General features: G+C 29.1%; 1 protein-coding gene across 1 annotated transcript; it reads left to right on the top strand.

Moving 5' to 3' along the window:
- Positions 1 to 14073: 14073 nt before the first annotated feature.
- Positions 14074 to 25983, top strand: LOC107447248 (U-scoloptoxin(01)-Cw1a). The gene is made up of 4 exons (XM_021148908.3): positions 14074 to 14191; positions 17660 to 17716; positions 19595 to 19632; positions 24623 to 25983. The coding sequence occupies exons 2-4, from the start codon at positions 17695 to 17697 to the stop codon at positions 24998 to 25000; spliced, it is 438 nt and encodes a 145-aa protein (XP_021004567.2). The 5' UTR covers positions 14074 to 14191; positions 17660 to 17694; the 3' UTR covers positions 25001 to 25983.
- The last annotated feature ends 1024 nt before the right edge of the window (positions 25984 to 27007 follow it).

The following is a 27007-nucleotide window of genomic DNA, read 5'->3' as shown; positions in this document are numbered from 1 at the left end:
GTTTTAAACAGTATGAGATGTTATAGGGGCTCAAAACATTGAGCCCGAGTTCAATGCTTGCTATTAAGACGGCCCTGGACTGAAGTGTTAAAAGGGTAAAAGACAAAATTGATTATACTTCGAGAAACTAAAACATCATTATACATTTTCAAAGTAGAGTAAAAAAAAGTGCTTATTCATATTTTAATAAAATGCTCATATTACTCTCAGTTGATTAGTTTTATTAAAATTGTCAATTAAATAATAGATTATCATACAAACGAAGCTAATTTTATGAATGCTGCAAACATATTTTAATAAATCAACACATTTGATATATGATGAGCCAGTAGATTGACTTAAGATCAAGACATAATATTATTAGTACCGCAAAATGATTTTGGGGTTGGAAAGCAGAAGCAAGCAGGGGGTAGAGCCCCCTAGTGTATTATACACTACCCTACAACAGTGGAAAAAGCACTTTTTGACGTTTTTTTTAGATATTTCAAAAAGTACATAAAGGGATATTTTGTAAATTTAGAGGTGTTTAGTTCATGCTATGTTTCATACTTAGTAATAAGATTAAAAAGCTTTCGCAAATAACGTACAGTAAATAACGAAAGAAATCAAGTATTTTTTAACACCCTATGTCAAAAACTTAAGCAATATTCTTGTAACTTGTATTGATTACTTATGCTGTTATTTTTTTTAATAATTGCAAAACATTTCGTAGACTAGCCTAAATATTTATGGAAATAAGGACATTTTTATATAAAAATAATAATTTTACAAATATTATTTGTCATTAATTTATTTTTAATTATATAAATATTCATTGGAATTCAAAAAAATTTTTTGGAGCAATTTAAAATTAATTTTAAAATTTTTTAAAAAAAAGTTCGTTTAAAACTGCGCAATATATAAGTAATTCAAGTAATTCTTTTATACTGCGCATGCGCAGGAAAATAATATATATATTTTTTTCATAATTTTGTAGTGAATAGTATTTGCCAACTACTAAAAAAAGTTTTATTTGAATATTTTAAAAATTAAAGAAGTTTCTAGCAATTTTCTAAGTTGTTTTTGAACTTTTTTAAAAGAACACTCAAAAACAATGAGGGGTTTTCCTCAAAATTAATTTTGTGTAATGAAACAAGCTTTAAAGAAAACGTCACCGGCATTGTTGCGAATCATCCCCCATAAAAAAGTATGTTTTCTTTTTCCTTATTAAATCACATTTTGGTTTCCGGACTATTATTGTAAGGTCATTTGTCATTGAATTGCGTCTTATGATACAAAATAAAATTTGTGGAAAACCCCTGACTGGGCCCATGTCGAACAGTTCGTGGGTTCGGTCCCAGCCGGCGACTCCCCGTGTAGTAAATAGTGACTGATGCACGTTAAATCTGTCGAGTCGCAAAATCCTCCATGCTCCCATAACAAATCAATACCTCTGGGGGTAATGATCCAGGAGTTTCCTTGTCTTCTAGATTGGTTCAAAATTACAAGGGCAAAATTGGGTCGGCTGTTCAACTACGGTTATAAAATAAAATATACTATGTAGCAGGGCTCGAAAAACCACCCGTATGTCCGCCCTCGGTGATCGAAATCGCTCTAATTTGCAATCATTGAGATCTAAGTAATAGTAAAACAGTTATTAACTATTTAAATTTATTTAATACACAAAATCAATTATTTATAAATTTTTGAAGAGGAATGAAGAAAAAAATTTTGAACTACTTATATTAGATTTTATATTTTCCCTACAAATATTCTTCCGATATTCTAAGATATTTTTTTGTAACTATTAGACTGTTTTTTATGATTAAAAAATACCATATTACATTTTTGCATGTAAATTAGAGCGTCAGAAAGCAAATTTATAAAAGGGACACCGGTAGCCTATCTTCGTCAAAGAGTAAAATCAAACCATTAGATCAAAAGGTATTATGGTATTTTATGCTTAATTTTCCGCACTGTACCAGTAGGTACACACAGATACTTTGCATTCGAAAACCAAGCAAAATAAATAAAACGTACAGATGGTTGGTTGCTTATCTTTTTCTTTAAAACGTGAATTTTAGTAATTTTTTATTTTATGATGCAACAAATAGTGTTTTTAAGCAAATTTTAACATCAATCTCTCTATTATTAAAATCTCTCGCAAAATAAGAAATTTACGAGATTTTCGGATTACTCAATTTAAAAGATTAAAATAAAAATATATTTTAAATTTATTGTAGGAATTAAACAAATTACAAAAAAATCATTTAAAGGAACTTTTATTTCTACTACCAACGAGGTGAACAGGTGAAGATTTTACGATTTTAGCCTGCGGCTAGACGGCTATCAGTTATGTAAAATCATGACTGACATCAACTGACGACCTCTGTCACATAGCTAAGAAACCATGCACGGTAAGTTTTTTTTTTTTAAAAAATCCTCCATTAGTGGGTAATTTATAGCCATTTTTCTTTTTTGCATCTCCATTCACCCATAATTTAGGTAAAAGAAAGAAATTAAATGATTGGAAACTAATTGCTAAATTTTTTTCTCAATAATGAAGTTATTTTGACAACTTTGCAATCCTACATTCCATCTCGCAAACAAAAATTACCAATAATTCCTTACAATGACAACAAAATAAAATGGTAACAAATGCAGCCGACCCGAAAATACAAACTCTACACAAAATTTGCGGGTATGTCTAATCGAAATTACCTAAGCAACTGTTTTGAAAATTTTACAGCAATACTATGCAACTATATCTCAAAAGACTTCAGGCATACAGTAAAACTTGACCACTTGTGGTGCATTGTTTTAGTGGTCAACTTAGACAAGTGGTCAACATATAGAGGGGGTGGGTCATTGTTTACTTTTTCGTTTCCTATATCATGNAATGCGGGTTAGTTCCATCAAAAAGTCCTCCACGAAGACAAATTTCTCCCAATACTTAATCCAGGAGTTGCCTTGTCTTTTGGATTGGGTTCAAAATTACAAGGCTACGGAGCTGAACATCAGTAGTCGTAAACCCTAAATTGGGTTTGCTGTTCAACGACAGTCATAAAATAAAGCAAAATATTTTTGACAGCCCTCCTCCCCTTTGTCACAAAGTATCACACTTCACCTACCCCCTTGTCACATGTCACGCTACACTACATAAACACACACAATTTAAGTTCAGAAACAAAACGCATTTTATGGTATATATCATATTTCTACTTGTTTTAACTCGTTTTCGGTCGGTCAAAGGTGCGAAACGAGACTTCAATAAATACTTCTTTATCAACACTGTGACGTATATTTTTCACCAATTTTATTTTTCTATTCGGTGATGCTGCGAGGAGGGAAGGAATTATTTAAAATGTTAAATTTAAAGAAATATATAGAATACGTAATAATCTGTACACACTAAATAAAATATAGTTTGCGATAATAAATATAATTAATAACATATTATATTCCGACCGGCCTGTGTAGGGGGCAGGGAACTGTCCTTGCATCAGAAAGGTCCTGGGTTCGAATCCCGAGCAAGGCATGGATGTTTCTTTCTGTCTCTGTGTGTTCTATGTTCTTTCTCCTTTATGTGTGAGAATGTGACCCGCCCTATAAACGGGTTGTGGTTGTGTGAATGGCGTGGCAGAAGTCGAAATCCTGGCCATAGATGGCGCCACCGAAAAACAGGAACAAATGCACCCCCATGCCTAAAATAGGCATATGACCAAAAATAAAAAAAATTAAAAAAAAAACATATTATATAAAACATATGCTGTTTAATATAAAAAGTAATGAATAGTAACCATCGAATTTTCCAAAGTTTCTTATGAGAAATTCAAAACTCTACTCCCTCACCCGTGTTTAGCCAAAATTATGGAATATTTATTTTTATAATTTGATGGAAGGGAATTAATTTTAGAAGTTGACTTGTATGGAAAATAAATGAAAAAATTTCGAGCAAAAAAATGGAGAAGATATTATTTTTAATGATTTTTTTTTTAATCCTTCAGGGGGCAAATCTATTTCTTTATTAGAAATACTCATGTTTTAGAAGTTATAAACTCACTGACTCGCAGAAGAAAAAATTTAATAGTTAAATTAGTTCTTTTCCCCATCCTTAGCAAATTGATGGCCATGAAATCACCAGAAAGTGAAAAACATAGGGGGTCTCCACTAGAAACGGGGATCGTATTCGGATTCATTTTAAATTAAAATCGGCAGTAATGGAGTCTGATATGACCTTCATGTCGAGTGGTGTTTATTTTTTTGTGATGACTTAAATTTTTTGCACCATTTTAAATAATTGACAAAAATCTACGATTAAAAGACAAAAAAGATGGCAAATCACTAGGTGTGTTACCCCGAATTATTTTTAAAAAATAATTATAATTAAGAATGGAATATCAAGAACATATAATTTTTTTCTTTTTGTTTTAGAGCATTGTTAGAGATTTTTTTAGGATATTTGCATTTAAAATATAACTTTTTGTATCCACTTTAGGACATATTTGAGCTCTTTTTTTCCGTTTAAGAATTTTCTTGATTATGCCTAATTTTTCATGCGAAATTTTTCGAATAGTATTTTTGCTTTTCTCACCTTTTTTCAATTCGTTGTTTTGCCATTTTGTCAATTAAAATTTTTTTCATACCCCAATGAAAATATCATCTTTTTTTTCCTAATATACGTAATAATAATTTTTTTTAAAAGGTTGTTTCCGATGTTTCGAGAGCCATTCTTTGTTACATTTTATGATATTTTTGGCGATTATATTGAATCTAATAATAATAAAAAGAAAAGCGAGGTACGTTGTATTTGGCAATACAGTAGGCACCTCTTTAGAAATGCATTTATTTTTGATTTTTTTCCATCTTAAGTGTTTCAGCCAAATGTTGTTTTGTTAAAAAATTATTTAGTTTTTTCTCCACTTTTTTTACAATAAAAATGATAGACGATTATAAATATTTTATACAATCAATCATTCTCTATTCTAGTCCAATACTTAAAAGCAGTTGCATGATTCCACGCTCAAAACTCATAAAATTTTCAGTAAAATAAATGCAATCCCAAAAGAAGAAAAAAACATACCGGTATTCTCATTTAAATAAAATGTTTCGTCGTTTAAAATAATGCAAGGGTCGAAACTAGTAATAATTCAATGGTGCCAGATGCGGAAAACATGGTGGGTGAGGTAGTACATCCCATCCAGCAGTAAAAGCTTACCAAACTTGCATATGGTTTCACATAATCTTTATGGGAGACCATTCTTATTCTGTTGATCAATTCAGGCTTATTTTGTTTGAGAAAATCATTCAATTTTTTCAGTTGATGATATTACACTACAGAACTAATCGCGATATTTTCCCGTAGAAGGTAAAAATGTTTCAGAAAAAATTTAAGCTTTTAAATTTCGATTTTCAATATTTACTTTGAAAAATTATACAATTTTTTTTACAAACCAGCCTTGCTATATCTGCAATCAAAATGTAAACTGGTTTTAGAATGATTGTCCTTAATGTATATTTTTAGAATCCTTTAAAAAAATAAAGTAAACACTAGTTGTAACTAAGTAATAAAGTAAAAATTAGGTAAAATAAAGTAAAAACTAACTTTTTCTAAACCAGAAGGTACAAGAAAAAGGGGTCGTCCACCGACTAAGTGGCTGGACGCAGTTAGGAGGGACCTAAAGATAATAGGAATAACTAACTGGAAGGCCATTGCACAGAATAGATCAAGATGGCAAAAACTTATTGGGACGGCCTTGGCCTGTTATGGGCTATAGTGCACGAGAAGAAGAAGAAGTTGTTGCCCATGTTGGCCGGTTTGGAAGTATTTTGATTTCATTTTTAGCTATTTTCAAGAGATGTCTGCGATAATTAAGTTTTCTATGAATTGAATTTTAGTAATAATTTGAAATTTATCTGACAGCCATTAAATCACGAATACCGCAAATAGTCAGAATATTTCAGCACAGTAGGCAGCAGAAATATTAAAATTATTTTCCTCTACGTCATGAGATTGAATAAAAAAAAATAAACTCATCCTTTCCTCCATCACACGCTGTACTAATTTCTTATGCACCTCTCGAGCCATAACTTGAGCATAGTATAATATGAAATATTTACCCCGACCTGCCCCAATTTAGGGCATACGGGTAAATGTTTATTAAAATCAAGAAAAACAAAAAAGTACATAAAATACAAAAAGTAACATTACAGAGTAACATTATGTAAACATTAAAGAGTCTGATGGCAACAGCAGTAAAATAATTAAAATGCTCCGAGAGTCCCGCCTTATAGTGCCGAAGCCGACGGGGCTTCCCTTACAGTGAGCCAAAGACACAAATGAAAATTTTACAACACATCGCAGGAAAGTACAGTATGACATACAATGCATCATGTGCAGGCAGTACATAGGATTGAGCATAGTATAATATACGTACTCTATCGTTCGAAAACTGGAAGCTCCATCAACAATAATTGATATGACAGTATGCAGCATCACTTATGTTTAGAATTTCTGCAGCAGTCTTATAAAGGATCAATAATAAGTCTAAATAATTACTTTGCTGCTAAGTTACTATTTCTATAAAATACAAAATCACTCGAAATAAATTCTTAATCTATAGCTAACTATTCAACACTGTTTTCACTATCACTTAAGACGATCTAACAAAATAAATCTGAATAAATATTTAACATATATCTAGTTATTTAACACTACTTAAATTCTTTCTTAAGAAAACCTAATAAATTGAATTTAAACTAATTCTTAACGCATAACTAATTCTTTAATACAACTTAAATTATTGCTTAGGACAACCTAAAATAATGAATTATAATAGTGCTGCCAATGTAGTAAGAAAAATACTCGCGTTTTTGGTGCCACATATGAAAAATAAATAGTTTTTCAAGTAGGTCATTATCTTCCACTGAATAAATTCACATTATTTTTCCACTTAAATAATTTGCATTTTTTTCTACTTAACGATTTTGCATTATTTCTCCAGTATAACAAATTTACATTATTTTCTTCTCAAATAAGCATACATCATTTTCCCACTGGACAAATTTGCATTATTATTATTACACAAATTTCCCATTTTTTCCAGCGAAACAAATTTGCCTTATTCTCCCTCTAATACGAATTATTTTATTTTTCCTTTATGTAAATTTACATTATTTTCCTATTAAACAAATTTCAAATTTGCATTGTTTTTCTTTTAAATGAGTGTACATTATTCTTTCTCTAAATAAATTTGCCGGATTTTCCTACGGTAACAATTGTATAACATATTTCATATATTAAAACATATTTTAAAACCAAACGAATTCGTATTGTTTCCCAACTATTAGACAACTACTGCATGAAATTAAATTTGTTTTAGAGGTTATCAAATCTGGCAACAGGGAAATCTCGCCTTTAATTTTTTTAAATCAGCGTTATATTTATTATTATCATCATCTCAGCTCTTATTTAAATAAAATTTTGATTTAGGCACAGCATTCCGTATCAGGCGCTTGTCACCTTTAAAAACTCTAAGTGCTTCTTTTGTACTTGTTTCACCCACTGCTTGATTTATGAACGTAAAACGTTCTTTTTTTTCACTTGATAAAGACTCACCAAAAGGATGCGCCAAGCTACAATCTGTTTTTCACACCTTTAAGATGACCTTACACAATTCCCGTGTCAGAGATAGAGCGAAAAGTTGTAAATAATCCAACCCAACCGCTAAGTTGCTACGAAACATTCTTTTTTTCTTATTCGAAATCCGTCCATTAGAAAGAAAAAGGGGTATTTCAATCTATGCCTACCTGTAGTGAGAGAAAGATAATCTATCGTTTTTATTGTTTTCTGCACTTAAAAGTGTTCTAAAGGATTACGCTGTTAAAGTTCATTATCTATCAAAGAAATCGTTTAATGAACAAAACTACCATCCATGTGATTGTACGCCATTTTTTTTTAAAATAAAAGCATCGAGAAAACTTGCGTTTTCGCAAGTTTAAAGAACAATTTCAGACATCTTTATTTCGTTATGAAATGATGAAATATTAGATGGCAGATACTGGAAGTAGAAATACACAATTACTGGGGAATTTTTATAGTCTTAGTTATTGCTGTACGGAATATCATAAGTTTGATATAAATCTAGTTTTTATAGGGTAAACTAACCAGTGAAGGAACACTTAAGCTTCGCTTTCCTTTTAAAAAATCATATTAATTTCAAAATTCGTAATTTTAGTTAAATGACAGTGTCAACATATTTGCTACTAATTGCAAATTATGCAAAAAAAATTGTAGAGAGCTTACATTATTGTTTTGGAGGTTCAAATAACAAGTAGTGAGAAGACCAAATGAAGGAACAGCTCTTATCAGTGAAGGAACACAAAATTTCCCAGTAAAGGAACACTTAATTTTGGTTACTTTTTAATGCTCTATATGAATTTATATGCCATACAAATATCTAAAAACAAGCCTATTTTTGAAATTATAACATACAAACACTTGGAAAATGTAAAGTTTTTTTTTGTAATCATGAATTGAAAAGTAAAGTGTCATAACACATACTGTTCATTCACTGGGAAATCTATGCCCACTAAAGGAACATGCCTGCTCCTTCACTGGTTAGAAGTTGTTTTTTGTATTTTTAACACACTTTTGATGCAAAACATCACTAAAGGTACAAGTTTTTCTTTCATTTCATTAACTTAGAAAAAAACCAGTAAAGGAACATTTGTTCCTTCTCTGGTTTTTCATAGTTTTGGTGATCCAGTGAATAAACACCCCCTTATCTGAGTACTTGATTATACTATGATGCTTAAAAAAAATAAAACGTAACTTCAATAACTATATTTTGAATTCTCTTTTTCACAGTGAGAAAAATAAAACTATTACATGAAATTAATTCCACTTCAAACATATAAATACAAATCCTCAGCTTATAATTTTTTCAAAGAATTAAGGTGTTGCAGAGATAATAACAAATTCAAAATTTTTTCCAGAGAAGTCTATTTGACTAGGTAATCCAAAACATTGCTAGATGACTTCCTATTGTTTGGCAGTAAGCTGTTGTTACCAATGAATCTAAAGAAAAACTTTTAAATTCTTATTTTTAATCAATATATATGAAATGTTCCTTCACTGGTTGGTTTACCCTATGATGAGATACAGAAAAGCAAAATTTTCAAAAAAGCCAATTTTTTCGAGGCTTTAAGTGTTTGTATGTTTCAAAATGCAGTTCTAAAAGTACAGGTTGAATACTGTACCAAAATAAATAAAGCTTGACAACTTCGCTTTTCGAGGAAATTAATTGGAAAAAAAAGTCAGTTTTGTTTCTAAAAACGTATGACGGATCATTTCTGAAGGATGAGGAAAGTTTAGGTGGTTATATTTTATTTTATTTTATAACCGTCGTTGAACAGCCGAACCAATTTTGGGTTCGCGATTACTAATGTTCAAATCCGTAGCCTTGTTATTTTGAACCCAATCAAAACTCCTAAATCAAGTATCGAGAAAAATTTGCCTTCGTGGAGGACTTTTTGATGGAACTAACCAGCATTTGCATTGCATGGTGAGGAAAACCACGAAAACATTCCATGGTTATCCTGACGGCAAATGGACTCTAACCGTCTACCCCAGAGGACACTTTTTGTCTGCATGTCTGGGCGAGCCGGGTGCGAAATTTGAATCAACCAGCCATCGCTGGTTTTCGAACCCGGTTCTCATCATTGGAAGGTGAACACTCTATCCCCTGAGCCACCACGACTTTGGGTGGTTATAGAAGTTTGTCTTAGAAGTTAATCACCCTATTTTAAATTAGAAAAATAAAATGAAATTATTATTGCATTATTAGTCTACTAGGAAAACGTAGTTTTTTTTATAGTTTGATGTCTTTATGTCGGAAAGTGGTTGAACTCTTCATTTGGTGGTGAAAAAATTATGACTATCTGCAAATGCACCATTTAGTATACAATTGTTACTCGTTTCACATCAGAGGGTGAACTCCAGTTGTTATTTGAGCATTTATTCCAACTTATTGGTCCAGAATATTTTTAAAAATTCTATAAATAGAATCTTTATAAATAAAATCGATCTCAAGGTTACATAATTTCCCCACTCTTCCCATTTTCTTTACTCCGTTACCATGGCTTCAGCCAATTTTGCTTTTTTTTTCCCCATGGCGTTACGCTTTAATAAAGGGCTTGAACAAACTACGATGGTGGAAAAGCAAGATTTTTCGTCACTATAGTAATGAAGAGGGGAGAAGTGTGGAGAGTGAACTTTGAAACACCTTATCTCTTTACTATGAGTATAACGTGATTGAGATTGATCAAAGTTTTGACTGACAATAAATTCTTTAAGTCAATAATAATGGAGATAAATTCTATTTATGGAGATCAAGAAACAATTGAAATTTTCATATTGCTATATTAAAATTCGAGCATTCTAGCTAGTCGGAATTTAGTTTTCATCCCTTCAATTAAATCCAGACAGATGCACGAGGATTTTTTAATTTTCTTTAGTATTAAAAAGTAAATTAACAGTTCTTTTTGACATGGAAGATTTTGCCACTCAGAGTATCGATTATTAAAATATGGTGCCCAAACTATACTCGCGGAAAAACTTAGGCATTGTTTATACCATGATATAACTATGCACTTGCAATTCGAAAATAAGTGAAGTGATTATGCCTACCCATGTGATATAAATCAAATTGAATTGAACACCTGTAAGCGATGGATCGCGTGTGTCGAGCAAGATTGGCTTGCGATTCGTCAAATGCTACGACTTACCTACGATGACGTCACTTGCAGGTATCCAATTTTATTGGAAACTATTTTATGTTCTGCCACCATAAAATACTTCAAAATTAAAAAATATATAATCTAATTAAAAGAGGGGATATTTTATGGTCCAGCACCATAAAATAGTTAGAATTAAAATTTTTATAATCCAGTTTAAAGAGAAGACAGCAAGTAAATACAGATTCTATTGATAAGATTGATATTAATTATGCAGAATTTAGCATGCAGAAAGAGCATGAACGTCCCTTAAATTATGAAAAAACTTTAACAATCTGCACTGGTAAAAAAAAAACAGTTTGACTTACTTATTGGTTTCAATTTAGGTTTGGACATTTTTTTTAACCCTTCATAATTCTGATTTATTTCTTTTTACATTTGCCAGCATTGTTCTATTTGCATTATTCTACTTTTTTTAATCCATTATAGAAAAAAATATTTATAGATTTGAAAACAACGGAAAATTTCATCTCAGTTTGATATGTCACTCAAATTTAGTCAATATTTATTTCTTCGAAATTAAATATTTAAATTTTTGTTTCCTTCTATAACTGTCTCATAGCAGACGATTTGATTTTTTTTTTCATTTTTCTTTCATGTTTAGTTAGTACTTTATCTACCCTTGCCCTGGTCAGGGCTATTTTGAATCTCTTATGACTCCAAAGCCCGCTAGGATTCTGAAATTTGGACATCGTCTGCGAGTAACAATTTTATCCCCTGTTATCCTAAAAATCGAATAAAAATTTTAAATATTCAGTTCGAAAGAAATGTTTGAAAAATGATCTTTTTCGCGTTAGTTTAACATTAGCCATTATTATAAATAAAATTACAAACAATCCAGTTTAAGATTTTATCGCGCTTTCTTCGATGTTTAATTATTTTTACGAATTCGTCATCTACGTGAATGGCATGTGGATCTTCAAATCACTATTACGTCATCTAATTAGCATTTCCAAAGTTATCTGAAACCACATGCTCGTTTTGTTGATAGTTATACTTTCAAAACGTGTTTCTGGGGAAAACATAAGGTGTAATTATTTTTTCAAAGACTTAATGAATCCTAAGGCGAAAAAGTATGAAATAAAATAGTTTAAAACGTTTTAAAACACAACATCTTTTTTATGGATTTCCACAAGCAAAGTGATAGATAAAATATTTTATGCGACTTATAAAAATCGAGTTCATATAGCTCATTTTTTAGGTATTATGTTCATTTTGTATAAAATTTATCTTGAAATGTGGTGCAAGGTTTTCTTATTAAGATTTTAAAAGAAAGCAGATGAAAAGTCGATGGTTTATTTGGATTTATTGCTGATAGTAGAAAACCATAGACTTTACAACTGGTTTCTTTAAAAAATTTATAAGAAATTCTTGAAATAAAATAAGTTTTTCAGTAAAGTTCCTCTTCTAAAAGTAGGATTATAACTCGAAAGTAGTTCCAACACTGTTACAATTTTCATTTTGAAAATACAGTAAAATAACCGGCAACAGTCTGTCCATCTGGTTAACCGTAAGGTTTACGGTAAAGATTTTACCTTTACGTTTTTGAAATTGCTTACAACTAGTACAGTTAAGAAATCATGAATACAAAAACTATACGTAATCATTTGTAGCTAACTTTATGCAACATTTAAAATTAATTATAATTTTACAAAAAGTTACACGGTTTCAAATGAAATTTATAGCTATATCTATTTAAAAATGAATAGTTTAATAAATATCTCTAACCAGACAAATTTTTCTTTGAAACGTACTTTTCAGATAAATCATAAAATAAATTTTGAAAACAAAACATGTATATTATGTGTACCATTTCAACACTAAAAACGAAAACAATTTAATACCATATTACACTTTTGGAGATAATCAGTGAGAATTATTACACTATGCTAAAAAGCATTATTATAAATATGAAACATATTGTTTTACAAACTTCCTTAAACAGCTGCAAACTACCCGGAGAAAAAAATTCTGGTTAAATTACCGCACTCTATAGTAATGACATTTCGGGTTAAAAACAGCAACATAATTTTGGTAATAAAAACCAAAATATACGGTATTAAACGATTCATTTGGTAATTTTTCCATTTATGTGGTAACGGTTTATCTGAAATTCTGCTTTTCAAAAAAGGCTAAAGTTATACCAAGTTTTACCACGTTTACCAAAGTTTATCACAAATTGTTAAACCATATTTTATTGTTAATTTTACAAAATTCATTACCAAAGCACTTCGGTAAAAACGACCGAGCTATCTGGGATTCCCATAGAACCAGAAACACGGTAAATTTTACCATATTTTGGTAGTTTTGACTATGCTTGTTTTCTTAGTGTTCAAGTGTAAACAAGCAAAATTACTTAAATTTTGTTCCACTAAAATTGTTGAGTTCGTATTGCAGAAAATTTGTTTTAAAATATCATTAAATAACTTAAATATCCTTTATAGGAAATAGATAATCGTGAAATTATTTTATACAATTATTTAACAGCAATTTAAAATTTTTAATAAATAAAAAATACCTTTTTGGGGATTCAAAAGAAAGGAGACAAAATTGAAAAACTCTTCAAGTTTTTGAAAATTATTCGAAAGAGGGGGTCACGTGCCCCTACCCCCTTCCGGACTATCAACTATGACGCAATACTCCTTAAACATTTTTAAAAGCCATTCCACTTAATTTAGTATGAAAAGTAGCACAGATATTTTTATAAATTAATTCCAAATGTGATTGATGTCCTTTCCATTCACCCCAAAAAAAATCGAAACGCTTTCGATTAACCACAAACAAACGATAAGAATTTAAAAATTAATCCCATCCGCAAAAGCATTCCGAAATAACGGTTAAAACATCAACCCCTCCCAACAAATGACAAATGAGGCTACAACGTTAAAAAGGGTAAGCCCAAAAAACAAAAACGCTAAAAGATGGAATAATCAAGATAATTCTTTTTTTCATACCGATGCAGAATTATTACAGACGATTTTCGGTGGTTTTTGCTACTCTCGGGGGGTCAACCGCGGTGTCACGGGGCAGGAGAAGTAGGTCCGATGAATGAGAACCAGTCTGGTCACTTTCTCATCATCGAGATACTCTTTTCCCTCCAAAAGATTCTGGGGGATTCTCTTCCAACCAAAAAATAAAATAAAAAAATTAAATAAAAAAAGAATAACTCAAACAAACAAAAGAGGTAAAAAAGAAAAGGTTTCCTCATGACATACTTGCGAAGATCTTGTTCATACGCATCAACCCGATGGACAAGACTGACCCTACGACCTACTGCGCATGCTCCGGATGAAAGTGAGTATATAAGATGCAAGTGAAAGTATTCTAGCATCATCTTCATCCCATCTTTTCCTTTCTCCAAGAAAGCAATCCTTCTCCTCCATAGGGATATACCACCCCTTTAAGTTCTATTGAGGTAAGATTGTGGAATATGTATTGTGAAGCTCGCACTCTTTAGCAATGGATTATTTCTACGTATTGCGGCACCGAATTTCGCTTTTAATAATTCCGTGAGAATGTATATGGATGGTTGGTTATGGGGGCATGGGGTGCTTTTTCGCAATATTTTTTTTTATTGCAAAAATTGTCGTTTGAGGAACTATAGTGAATCGGTTTGCGATTTAATCTAAACAGTTAACAATCGTTACATTGTCTGTTCTTTCTTAATAACGAATTTGTATAGTGTTAGGAATTTATCAAATGCAATTGTTTCATTTTTTGGATTGAAAAATGTTCTTTCGTCAGTAAAATTTAAAGATATCGTCTGAAGTTGCGTTGTTATCGTCATTATTCCAATAAGGCAGACGATAACAGTTTCAGTTTTTGTATAGGGTTAGTAATTTAGTATTTGCAATTATTTCTTTTTTTGTATTAAAAAATGTTCTTTTGCCAGTAAAATTTAAAGAGATATACTAAAGTTATCTTGTTATCATCAATATTTCAATAAGGCAGACGATAACAGTTGCAGTTTTTGTATAGGTTTAGTAATTTATTAAATGCAATTGTTTCATTTTTTATATTGCAAAATGTTCGTTTGCCAGTAAAATTTAATGAGATATTCTAAAGTTGTCTTGTTATCGTCATTATTTCAATAAGGCAGACGATAACACTTTCAGTTTTTGTATAGGGTTAGTAATTTATTAAATGCAATTATTATTATTTTTTTTGTATTGAAAAGTGCTCTTTTGCCAGTAAAATTTAAGGAGATGTTCGAAAGTTGTCTTCTTATCGTCATTATTTCAATAAGGCAGACGATAAAACTTTTAGTTTTTTGCTAATGATTTGATTAAGTTGCAAACGATCACTATTCTTTCTAAATAATAAAATTTGTAAATGTTAGGAATTTATTAAAAGCAATTGTTTCTTTATTGAAATAAAATTCTTCTTTTAATACAATTTGAAGAGGTCTTTTTATAGCCGTGTTACTAACGTCAGTTTTTCTCTGAAATATGACTGAACCAGAATTTCTTCCAACTAAAAATTTTAATGATTTCTAAATGCTTGTATCTTTTGAGATATTAATTTGTACATTGTAAATTTTTTAAATCTGATATAAAAAATTTATTATTCTTTCTGTTGAAAACTATATTTCATTAAAATTTAACTTACAAACTCTACTTTTTAATTTTACTTTGAATTTGATTTAAATTTTTATGAAATTGATCAAAATTTAAAATAAATTTGCTAAAATTGAAATTCTAAATTCCCTGAGTTAAAGGAAAATTTTACCGATTACTACAAGAATACAAATGAGTTGCTTAAATTTAATTCTGGAAACGATATTTTATAAAAATCATCAAATGCAGTTATTAATTTGGAATATTATATATTTTTTAGTAACTTTACATTTATATCATGGTAGTGAGAAATATTTTGAAAAAGAAATTGCTCTATATTAATGATTTCATGCATAATTACCTTAGTTTTTTTTAATATTATTTACTTCTTGATGTTAACGTTGAAAAATTTTTATGCCTCTATTATTATATATAGGGAATTTTATTTAAATCGGGAATTTAATTAAAAATTGGTAGTTAATAATTCATTCAATTCTGTTTAATTAACATTTTAAAGTTGTTCAGTTGTAAATATTTCGTCCTTGTGATCATAATTTTAGGGCATTGTGTAGATTTTATTGTGAATAATTTATAGTTGTTTTTCATTATTCAAAAACATCTATTTCAATTTAAGTGAAAAATTTTACAAAATCTTAATAATTGTGAAAAAAAAGCTTTTTTTGGTAAAAAATAATTTACAAAATAAAATTTAATTCCTAATAGTTAGTAAGAATTAGTAAGAGTAATTATTTCAATGTTTTCAACGTATTTAAACCGTTATTTATGTGCTAATTTATTTCAGAAACTTTATAGAGTTATAGAAATTTTCAATAAAATTTTAAATTCTATATGCGATTAATGAACCAAACAATAAAAAAAACTTATTTTCCTAAATTTAGATAAATTTTTTGACAGTAAGTAAAATATCACAAATAATTATTTTTTATCGTTATTTTTAAATTTGTTTGAAATATATTCATTTTATACATTTAAACAAGCTTTTAAATATGCTCGTTTTATGTTTGGTTGTAATATTGATTATAACGCTAATTTACACTTTTTTTCTAAATAAAAGGTAAAGTAGTAAATAAGCAATTTTGAAAAAATAGAAATTAAAGCTTTTATTATCGGAACTGGCTTATCAGATTATAATCAGATTTAACTGTCAAATTCAATTGTTTGAAAATAAATATAGATCTATAATTAATAAATGTTTATGCTCGTGATGTAAAATTTATTCCACTAGTTTTGCTGAAATTAAAAGAGAAGTGATTGAAAATTATCTTGGAATTTTATAACGAAAGTTAATTATTCAAGAACAAAAAGTGTATAAAAAATTAAATCTACCGAACATGATACGTAAATAAAGATAATACAAGTCTAAAATAATTAAAAAACAAATCAAGTTACTTTATGACCATGTTAATGCTTAAAGATTTAAAGGACTTCTTGAAGGAAAACTTCTTTCAACTGATTTAACTGAAAACGATAAATTTCGCCTCTTTGCTGCGCGGAAAAAACTTTTTACAGAATGAGTTTTTCTAAAAAGTTCTATGATGACGATAGATTTATAATGACGCTACTCTCAGAAAATTATTCATTCTATTTTCAAAATTCTACATTTGCAGAAATTAACTTCCAGAAAATTGCATTTTATGTCTTACAAAATATTTTGGTATTTTTTTAATATAAAGAAATACGTTATTCCGATGGAAATATAAATAACAATAAAATTGAAACGTTCTTTATTTCAGTCCAGTAATGATTTAAAATAATTGTAGGTACAAACGATATATTTCAATTACATGAACTAATTTTAAATTTACAAATCCTCATGACAGAGAGTAGCAATTTAAATGTTAGCTTTAGCGTCAGAATAAAACAGTTTCTCTATAGTATGAGAAATTTTAAAGAGTTAATTTTTATTAAAAATTACCAATCATAATGCATAAAAACATCGTATGATGAAATTTACTGCAGACGATATTTTCTATAGACGATGCGGAACGATAAATTAGCAAAATATGAATAAAAATAAAATCTTTAATTGGCATCGTTCCGTGCAATGAAATAAAAAAAAATTCAAATTTATTTTTTATGCAGAAGAAAGTAGTCTTGTAAATAACTCGTATATATTATTGTCAAAGGTGTAAATTTACGATATTACACTATTTTTTATAAAATAATATAATTGTGTGATAAATTAATAAGACTTTTCATTAATACATGGTTAATTTTAACAGTTGTATTATTATTTTTATAGGACTGAATAAACTAAAAAAAAACCTGGTTTCTCAGCAATAAACAAATATTGTTTTTTTTTTCAGATCTTTCTAGTTCCTACATTTCAATTCCTACCACAATGAGATCTTTAGCAGTAGTCGGTGAGTATAATATATTTTATTTTTTACTGAAATTTCCGGAATGAAAATTTGGTGAAATTACATTTTCGTTTAATTTAAATATCATTAAGCAATTTTCAAAAAATATTTACTCGCAGTTAATGTTTATTTATTAATAAAAATCCACTTATTCATTAATTAGTTGTTTTATCACCTTTTCCTTCACATCATTATTTTTGCGTCAATTATATATCTATTTATTTAAACAGTCTCTTTTTAAAAATTTAATTAGAAATTTAGAGATAAGAAAAATGACTAAACTAAGGATTTTAATTTATTCATTAATAGAAGTTAGCTCCTTCATTATTTTATTTTTTTTACCTTTATCACCTTAACATTGCTTTAAAATTGTCATTTTCAATTTAAATCTCTATCTATTAATATCCACAGTACCTTATTAGCAGGTGATGCTAAAATTTCATAACTAGTTCAAAAGAATTATTTTCTTTTTTGAAATTAATTCTTCTTCGATATTTTTTTCCGTTAAATTTCCTCAAAATTCAGAATGTTATCTGTTTTTTTTTTCTTCATATTTGCAATTATAATGTAGTATTTTTTTTATTAAAAGTAATATTTTACTATATCCAAAACAAAAGTTAATTATTTATATATTTCTATCAATATATAGTTGTATCAATATATATTTGTATCATTGTAACTATTAATACTATTTGCATTCAGCAAATATTTTAGAAAATACAGCTGTCAGCTTTTTTTTTTCAATATCTAACTTAGTTTTTGATTATGATAATCTTGTTTTACATTTTCTAAAATCTGTGAATTCATCGATTTTCAAATAAAACATTTAACGGAAGATTTTCCTTGGTAATTTTTTAGTTTATTTTATTGCATTGTAACTTTAACATTAAAGGGTTCATAAGGATTTATTTACATGTAAAACAACGGTTCAAATATTTTTCTTCAATTTATTCAATATATTTCGGGAAAAAATTTTAAGACCTCTTCACATTTTGTATTTTTTGCATTAATTTTCATGTGATAATTTTTGACATTTTGATTTTTACTTTTATTAAGTACTGTAATTTTTTTAAAAATTTAGAATCTACAGATTTTTAATACTGATTTTTTAAGGGTCAAATCTAATTATACTACCTAACTAAACTCCTAAATTATGTGGTAAATTTTTATGTAGGAGTGGGATATTAGTTATTTTAATGGAATATAACATAACTGAATTAAAACATAAGAATTAAGTTCCTATTTTATACGTACTAAAAGTTCATTATTATTTACGTTTTAAATCTGTTTAGCATTATTTTCCTAAAACCTTTTATCGTAAACGTAAAAATTCTTCTAAATTTTAAAGAAAGTTTACTTTTATCAAGTTTTCAAGTTTATATTTTAAATTCCCTAGTTTCTAAAAGTAGAGTTTTTCTTGAACTTTTGTTAGTAAGCTGAGTTTTTTGTGCCACCAAAATATAAAAAGTGGTGGCAAAATTTCTCCATTTTTTTAATCAGTGTCTAAGTAAAAGCTTGAAATAGCTTAAGTTAAAATATAAATGACTCATTGATGACTTTTTTTAAATAAAAATGTTAGTGAAAACACTAAATTATCTTCAGTGCATTATAAACGCGCAAATATTTTGTTTAATAGTTCTATTCTGTGACTTATTGTTGTACAAGAATAAGACCTCAGTGCTTGGAGTCAAAAAAGGGAAAGAAACGCGAAAATTATTAACATTTTAGATTATTTTGTAATTTTGAAAATTTTATCATCTTTATCATTTTTCATTTTGTTATTAACTGCATATGAAAGGTGAACAAGAAAAAAAATTGAAATAATAAAAAATTATTGTAAAATTTTAATTTGAAAATACATAATACATTTGTCTTTTTCAGCTCTTGTTGCCTTAGGCCTTGCAGTTGCCCTACCTAGAGTAAGTAACTATCAAAAGTAATTTAAATAATTTAAAATTTTCTGAACGCTTTTATTTATATTCTGTAATTTCAAATTATTTTTAAAAATACAATTTTCAATTAAAAAATGGCACTTAACAACAAAAAAAACAATTATTTCCAATTCAGTCATACTCTAAGTTAAAATATTTTCATATAATAAAGAGAAACTTATTTAAAATAACTTTATTGTACAAATATTTAATATGGTCATTCAACTTTAACCGTAACTGTTTTGATTATTTTATATTTAAATACTATTTTTAATAAAATATTTACCTAAACTATTTATATAATTATATGTATAAAATTTAGATTCATAGAATCAATGTTAAATGTAGATATTTACAATTATATTAAAATTTAAAGTTAATTGATAAAATTCTTGGAAAAAAATATTTTCCACCAAATATTATATTGTTCAATTCAATATCTTTCTTTAATTTTCAAATAAATTAATTCTAAAAAGATTTTAATGTATCACCAAGCATGGTACGTTATCTTGACTGTACGTACTATAACGGTCATTTATATTATCTATCATACAATGTTGCGGTTTCTATACCGTTTAAAAATTTGTTACGTCATAGAAATTTAAAGGCACGAGAACAAACTGAATATTGTTAAAATATAAACACATTAACATAAATTTAAACTTATTATTTAAAAGTCATCTCGTTCTGAAATCTTTAGCAAAGGTTTAACTTAATAAAGTTTGTCATGAAATTCATTTTTAAATGCCTAATTTAATCAAATTAGGAAAGGTTAATAAAACTCAATAGCATTTGATTCTTAATTAAAATCGAATTCTAAAAGCAGTCTCCGTATGCTAGAGGCATGTATAATACTATCACACACGCGCGTAAACTAAATGAGGTTAAAATTTAAATGTATCAAAATATTTTTCCTGTATTTTAAAAATTAAACTTCCTGCTAATATCAAATATTCAGCCATGAAGTATTTGATCACCTCACATTTCACTTTGCAGGTAACAAAGCTTATTCTATATTGAGTGCCAAAATAGCCGAATCGTCTGCATTTTGACCCAATCGCCATTTATCTAAAGGCATAAAGAATACGTAAATCACATGAGGTTAAATAAAAAGGTCAAAAGAAATGTGAAATTAACCCCTATAAACATTGTTTAAATCTAATTGAAAACGATAGAAAAAAAGCAAACGATTTTTTTTTAAATAAGATGTTAATAGCGATTAATCGATGCGAATTATAATTAGTTTAAATCGGATTCTAAAAGTAGCCTTCATAGGCTAAAGGTGCGCATAAAACGATGAAACACGTGCTTAAAACTCAATATTGTTAAAATCTAAACATACAAAAATAAATTTCCTGTATACCACATATTTAACTTCCTGTTTATGATAGAGTTGGTCATGAAGTATTCAATCACACCACAGATTTTGCATTGCAGACAACAAAGCATATCCTTTTTGGATGCTAAAATTATCGAATCCATCTCATATCTTCTAATACCCATTAACCTAAAGGCATAGAGAATGCATAAATCACATGAGGTCAATTCAAGAGGTCAAAAGAAGCGTGAAATTAACCTCAATAAACATTGTTTAGAACGATAAACAAAAGCAGACGATTTCCATCTCAATGGGAATCGCCTAAGAAATTTATCGAGTCACGCCGTATAAGTTCTAAATTTAAATCCCGGTTTAAGAACGGGGTGTAACGGTTATAGGTCACACCGGTATGTCTTACTTTCGCCTACGAGTGAGACACTTGATGAGTTAGAACGTGTCTAGAATCGACAATTCTCCCCCGTTTGCTTCATGAATGAAAGTGAAAGTTCTCATTTTTTTTCAAAAAAAACCAGACGACTTTTTTTCTTTTCTTGACTTAATTCATTTCGAACCGTAGCCCAAGGCCTTGATCGAGTTATCACACTTCGTAGCGTAACTTTGACCGTGATAGTAAAGACTGGATTTCATAACTTAGAAAGTAAAAAAGAAATACAGAAAAAAGATTTGAACCCGAAGCTAAAAGATAAATTACGCAAAAAAGAAAAAGCAGAAAAATTTGTTGAGAGAATAAAATTTTATTAATCACGTTCTGTTGCTTCCTGAACATAAAAAAAATCATTAATTGATGACTTAAAAATACAGTAATATATTTTTTATTTGAAACGAAATCCAAAATTAGTAAATAAAAGTCCAGATTTAATTGAATAATAATTTTTATTACGAAAAATTATTCATGGTCTTATAAAACAAATTAATGATGTTTTCCATTTTAAATTTGGGAAAATGTTTGAATAAATGTTATTTTTAAGCTCTTTAAATACAATGACGATGCGTATTTAATTACCATAGATACGCATTGTACGATTGTAGCCTTAATTTTATAACGGATTTTGAAAGGATTATTTTTTATTGAAATTTCGATATCTAAAGTTTTAAAGAGTTCTGCTTACTTACAGAAAACTCAACTTACCCAAAATAGAACGATGCAATTATGTTCACAAGAATTAAAACCTAAATCCGAACATTTCAAAAAGTTTATTTTAAAAATAGGCAACGAAATGGACAATATGAGGAAACGCAAGTAACATTACGAAATTCGAAAAAAAAAATTATTTCCTCAGTGTTCTGAAATTAATAATTGATTTTACAATATAATCTGAATTAACAGTTTTAGTGAATTTTATAATAATATTTGAAACACAATTATAAATCTTCTATTTGTTCTTATGAATAATCTATAATTTCATTTGTTCTTATGAATAATCAACCAAAAGTGGGAATTTAATACAGAATTTCGACAGCTATCTAAGTCTTTCATTTATTCTTATGAATAATCAACCAAAGGCGGGAACTTAATACAGAATTTCGACAGCTATATAAATTTTAACTTTGGATTCATGAATAGTTCATTCAGAAGTAGAATTTAATACCGAGTTGCGACAGCTATATAAATTTTTACTTTAGATTCATGAATAGTAATTCAGAAGCAGAATTTAATACAGAGTTGCGACAGCTATATAAATTTTTACTTTAGATTCATGTATAGTAATTCAGAAGCAGAATTTAATACAGAGTTGCGACAGCTATATAAATTTTTACTTTAGATTCAGGAATAATCAATCAGAGAGGAATTTCATACAGAATTTTGACAGCTATATAAATTTCCACTTTTAATTTCATAAATATCAATCAGAAGCGGGAACTTGAATAACGGTAAATGTATAAGCCTTAGATTAATTTTAATCTGAATTTTAAGTTTAGTTAATGAATACAATTTTAAACAAAAATCATTTTGTCTGTTGGAGAGATTGGAAAATAAGGAAATTATTAAAGAAGAATAGAACAAAGTAATTATCATTTCAAACTTATTTTCTCGCTACGATTTGGCTATAAACACGGAAATCCTACTGTCACGACAAAACCTAAAATACATCTTCACCGTAACTCATAAATCGATTGAAATGCGTCGATATCAACAAAAATAAATAAAATAATCATTATTCTTGAAGAGTTTCTTCTTCGTTGAAAGGTCTAAAGGTCGTATGCAATTAATAAAAATACTTTTAAGAATGTGTGACAATGTTTTTAACAACTCACCTGATCTGTCAAGGTTGATTCCGTGAAAATCATTTTCCGGGTTTGCGTTCACAAACCGGTTCTTAAGCCTAATGAAATCACTAACAAATAATGCACGAGTATTATCCTAAAAGATATACGGAAGGAATATTGATAATACTCATTTCGTGAGTCCTAGTTGAATAAAGAAATTCGAAATAATTGAGTTACTTTCGTTTTCTTTATTGAGCTGCATGTTTTTTTCCTTGTAGCCCTCATGGGATTCAATAACGAAGTCAAACAAAATTTATGCACTGAAAGACTTCTTTAGAAATCTTCAATAGAGCAGATTTAAACGCCATTGTCCTGAAGTTTATTAAAATCCTTAAAAATGATTATGCTAAACATCAACGACAGATTACGCTGTCGATCAGGAATCTGAGACAATTTAATAAAAGCATTCGAACAAAAGTCCTCAATGGAATAGGCTTAGCTATATCTTTGTCACATAACTCAAAATTGGTTCAACATACATCCTAAAAAAATGTGCATTCGAGAACCAAGATTTGGATGTCTACATTTTCCACCAATGGACCTAGATACTTTCGATAATTATATATATATGTCCTATCTAGGCAGAAGAATATGGGCCGAATCAGAGAAATCAATATAGGCCCACTACTAGTTAGGTAATGGCTTTAAAATATCGTGTTAATTGGATAATTTTATATAGATCCTATCTAAGAAAAACATTAGTTTAGCATTGGTCCTTTCAATATCTAGCCTATAACGACTCGAATTACATTGCATTTTAGGCACTAGCAACAACTATATTTTGGTTTCCTAATAGGCTCTAAAAGAACTTGCAAGAGGCCAAGATAAGGATTTTATAATTCGCCCCAAATTATTAATTAACTATTAATTTGGAGGAATGTAATTGATTGCAAATAAATAATTATAATCAGGTTTACATGTTATCAAGATTTCTACGGTAATTAAGATTAGAGGCAATTATAATTAATTGTAATCATAAGTCTCCATAGCCTGTGATCGTAGCTAATGAGTATATGCTAACTTTAGTACTCTGAAGGTCGAGGAGAGTACTAAAACTAGATTGAGAGTACTAGAGCTAGATGGAGTGCACTAGATTAATTAACTAGGACACCATCTATCGCTTAGTTGCGGCATGGCAAAATATAACTCAGATGTCACTGTTCTTCCAATGTCATGGCACAGAACTGCAATCACAATCCGAGTACAGTAGTTGGGTAATCATGCTAAATTATATTTTTAAAAAAACGTGTTTAGACTTGAACCTCATGGTATATTCGGAGTTCTAATCTCAACTTCACTATGCGCAGCAGTTTAAATTCGAGACTAATTGATAACAATTTGCACTTCGGTCACTTTTTGTTCTCGTTTCAGATGAAAAGACAAGCCTTCTTCTTACCAGATGGCGTTGAACTCATTGTAGGACCCATCAACACCAACTTCAACTGCGAAGGTCTCCGTTACGGTTATTACGCCGACGTGGACAACAACTGCCAGATCTTCCATGTCTGCCACCCAATTGTCCATGCTGACGGTAACCAAGAAACTCTCCACTACAGTTTCTTCTGCGGAAACCAGACGGTTTTCAACCAACTGACGCTGACCTGCGCCTTCCCTGAAGACGCTGTCCCATGCCAGAACGCCAGAGATTTCTACTACGTCAACGACAACATCGGAATTGAAGATGCCCAATTCTTGAGGGACGAAGATGTTGCCAGGGCACAACAGCTCATCCAAGGCAAGAAGAAATAAGCTAACCAGGACCGGACCATCAATTCTATCTCCTCCCAACTTCCTATAAGAGTATGGCTGCACAATCATGGTTAAGGTCTGGATATCATTATGGTTATGTGAAGATCTCAGAAAGACCACGTTCCAGGGACTAACAAGAACTCCCAGCTTCCGCTACAGGCCTAAGAACTGTTTATTTTTCTTTCATCAAGTGCTTAAGCCATTTTCAGCGGACAAATCGTCTGCTATGCTGTTCTAATACCGGTGGTTGGTTTCGTTGGGATCTATACCTGTGACTTTCAAAAAATACCCGTTACTTAGGTTTCGTTACTATGAAACGCACATGTCTATAACTACTACTTTTTTCTTTGTTGTCTATTTTGTTAATATTTTTTTTACATATTTTAAATAGATTTTTCTTTTAAATATGTTCTACTTCAGTAGAATACTGCCATTTTCTTCTTACAAACAGACACTGCCAGTACTTAATTTTTCTTTCTTTCGATATTGAGCTATTGTTCTATTGTTAACGGCTTTTTTTTTTAATATTTTGCAGCCATATCCTAGTCTTTGCCAAATGAATGTTTTTTTTTTTAATTTTTTTTTTATTTTTTCTCGTAAGCTTTCGGGGCGATTCGAACTATTTTACTAACTTATCTCTTTAGCTCTAGTATTTGTTACGTCTTTCAACTTTTTTTGTTCCTTTTTTTTTTAAATGTACCTCTTGACGAAGATCGCCACTGATGTTAATCATCAACGTGTCCTGGTCTTTTTTTCTCTCAGCCCTATGTTCTTTCGTGGTTTCGGTGTCTGAAGCGCAAAGCTTCTTTCTCAGTTGGCGATATATCGCCAAATGGTGCTGGTGCCCAATCTCTAAAGTGCGCGAGTCTATTACTTCTTGGAAGCCCCTATGTATATATACGTACATTCTGTAGTATAAAACTGTTGTATATGTTATATATTATATATATTATTGTGATAAATAAAGCAAGCATTTTGAAAGATTTTGTTGTCTTCAGTTTGTTTCAACAGTTCCAAATGGACTACAAAGCATTACTCAAAATTAATTTTAATAAAATAATTTTAAGATTTATTGAAGATGTTCCATTTTTAGAATCCTTAGCAGAAATAAAGTCATAAAAGTTTATTTAATAAATCAAAATTGAAAGGTGAAAAAAAAATTGGTACTTATCTATTTCGCTGGAGCAACTAAATTCAGCTATTTTATTTATTTATTTATTTTAATATAAATAAAGTCATGAAAGTTTATTTATTAAATCAAAATTGAAAGGTGAAAATAAATTGGTACTTATCTATTTCGCTGGAGCAACTAAATTCAGCTATTTTATTTATTTATTTATTTATTTTTATTTTAATATAAATAAAGTCATGAAAGTTTATTTAATAAATCAAAATTGAATGGTGAAGAAAAAATTGGTACTTATCTATTTCTCTGGAGCAACTAAATTCAGCTATTTTATTTATTTATTTTAATTTTAATATAAATAAATAAATAAAGTGAAAAGGAAAGGTTAGTAGAACTTATTGTTTTTCAATTGGCTACGTTATCAGCGAAATGGATAAGTATTCAAAATTTCTATCGATATCTATCGAATGACTAGTGTGATGAAAAGCATCAAAACCAGTTTAAATGCCTGATAAAACTTGGAGATGCGTTTTGAAATTCACATTTCAACTCCACCAACCACCCCATGCATAAATTTTTTATTTGAGTCATAAAAAATATTTAGCTAAGCTATAACCCCATTCAGTATCTCAGAATTATAGTGTAATAATTTATTTTCGAAAAATTTGTCCTGGTAAAGTGAGAAATTGTTTTCCAAATGAAGGCCTTTACTTTTATGGTATATTTTATCCATATAATTTTAATCATAAAGAAACTGAATATTCAAAAAATACCAAACTTCCCAAAGATTTAATATATTCTTTAAAACAAATAAACAAAATTTCGGATTTTTACTTCTTTCTTGATTCCTCTATTGACTTACAAAGAGATCATATTCTCGT

The sequence above is a fragment of the Parasteatoda tepidariorum genome, chromosome 6 (genome assembly GCF_043381705.1).
Source record: "Parasteatoda tepidariorum isolate YZ-2023 chromosome 6, CAS_Ptep_4.0, whole genome shotgun sequence".
NCBI lineage: Eukaryota > Metazoa > Arthropoda > Arachnida > Araneae > Theridiidae > Parasteatoda > Parasteatoda tepidariorum.
Note: the sequence above shows the minus strand (reverse complement) of the source record. Positions and strands in the feature narration are given on the sequence as shown.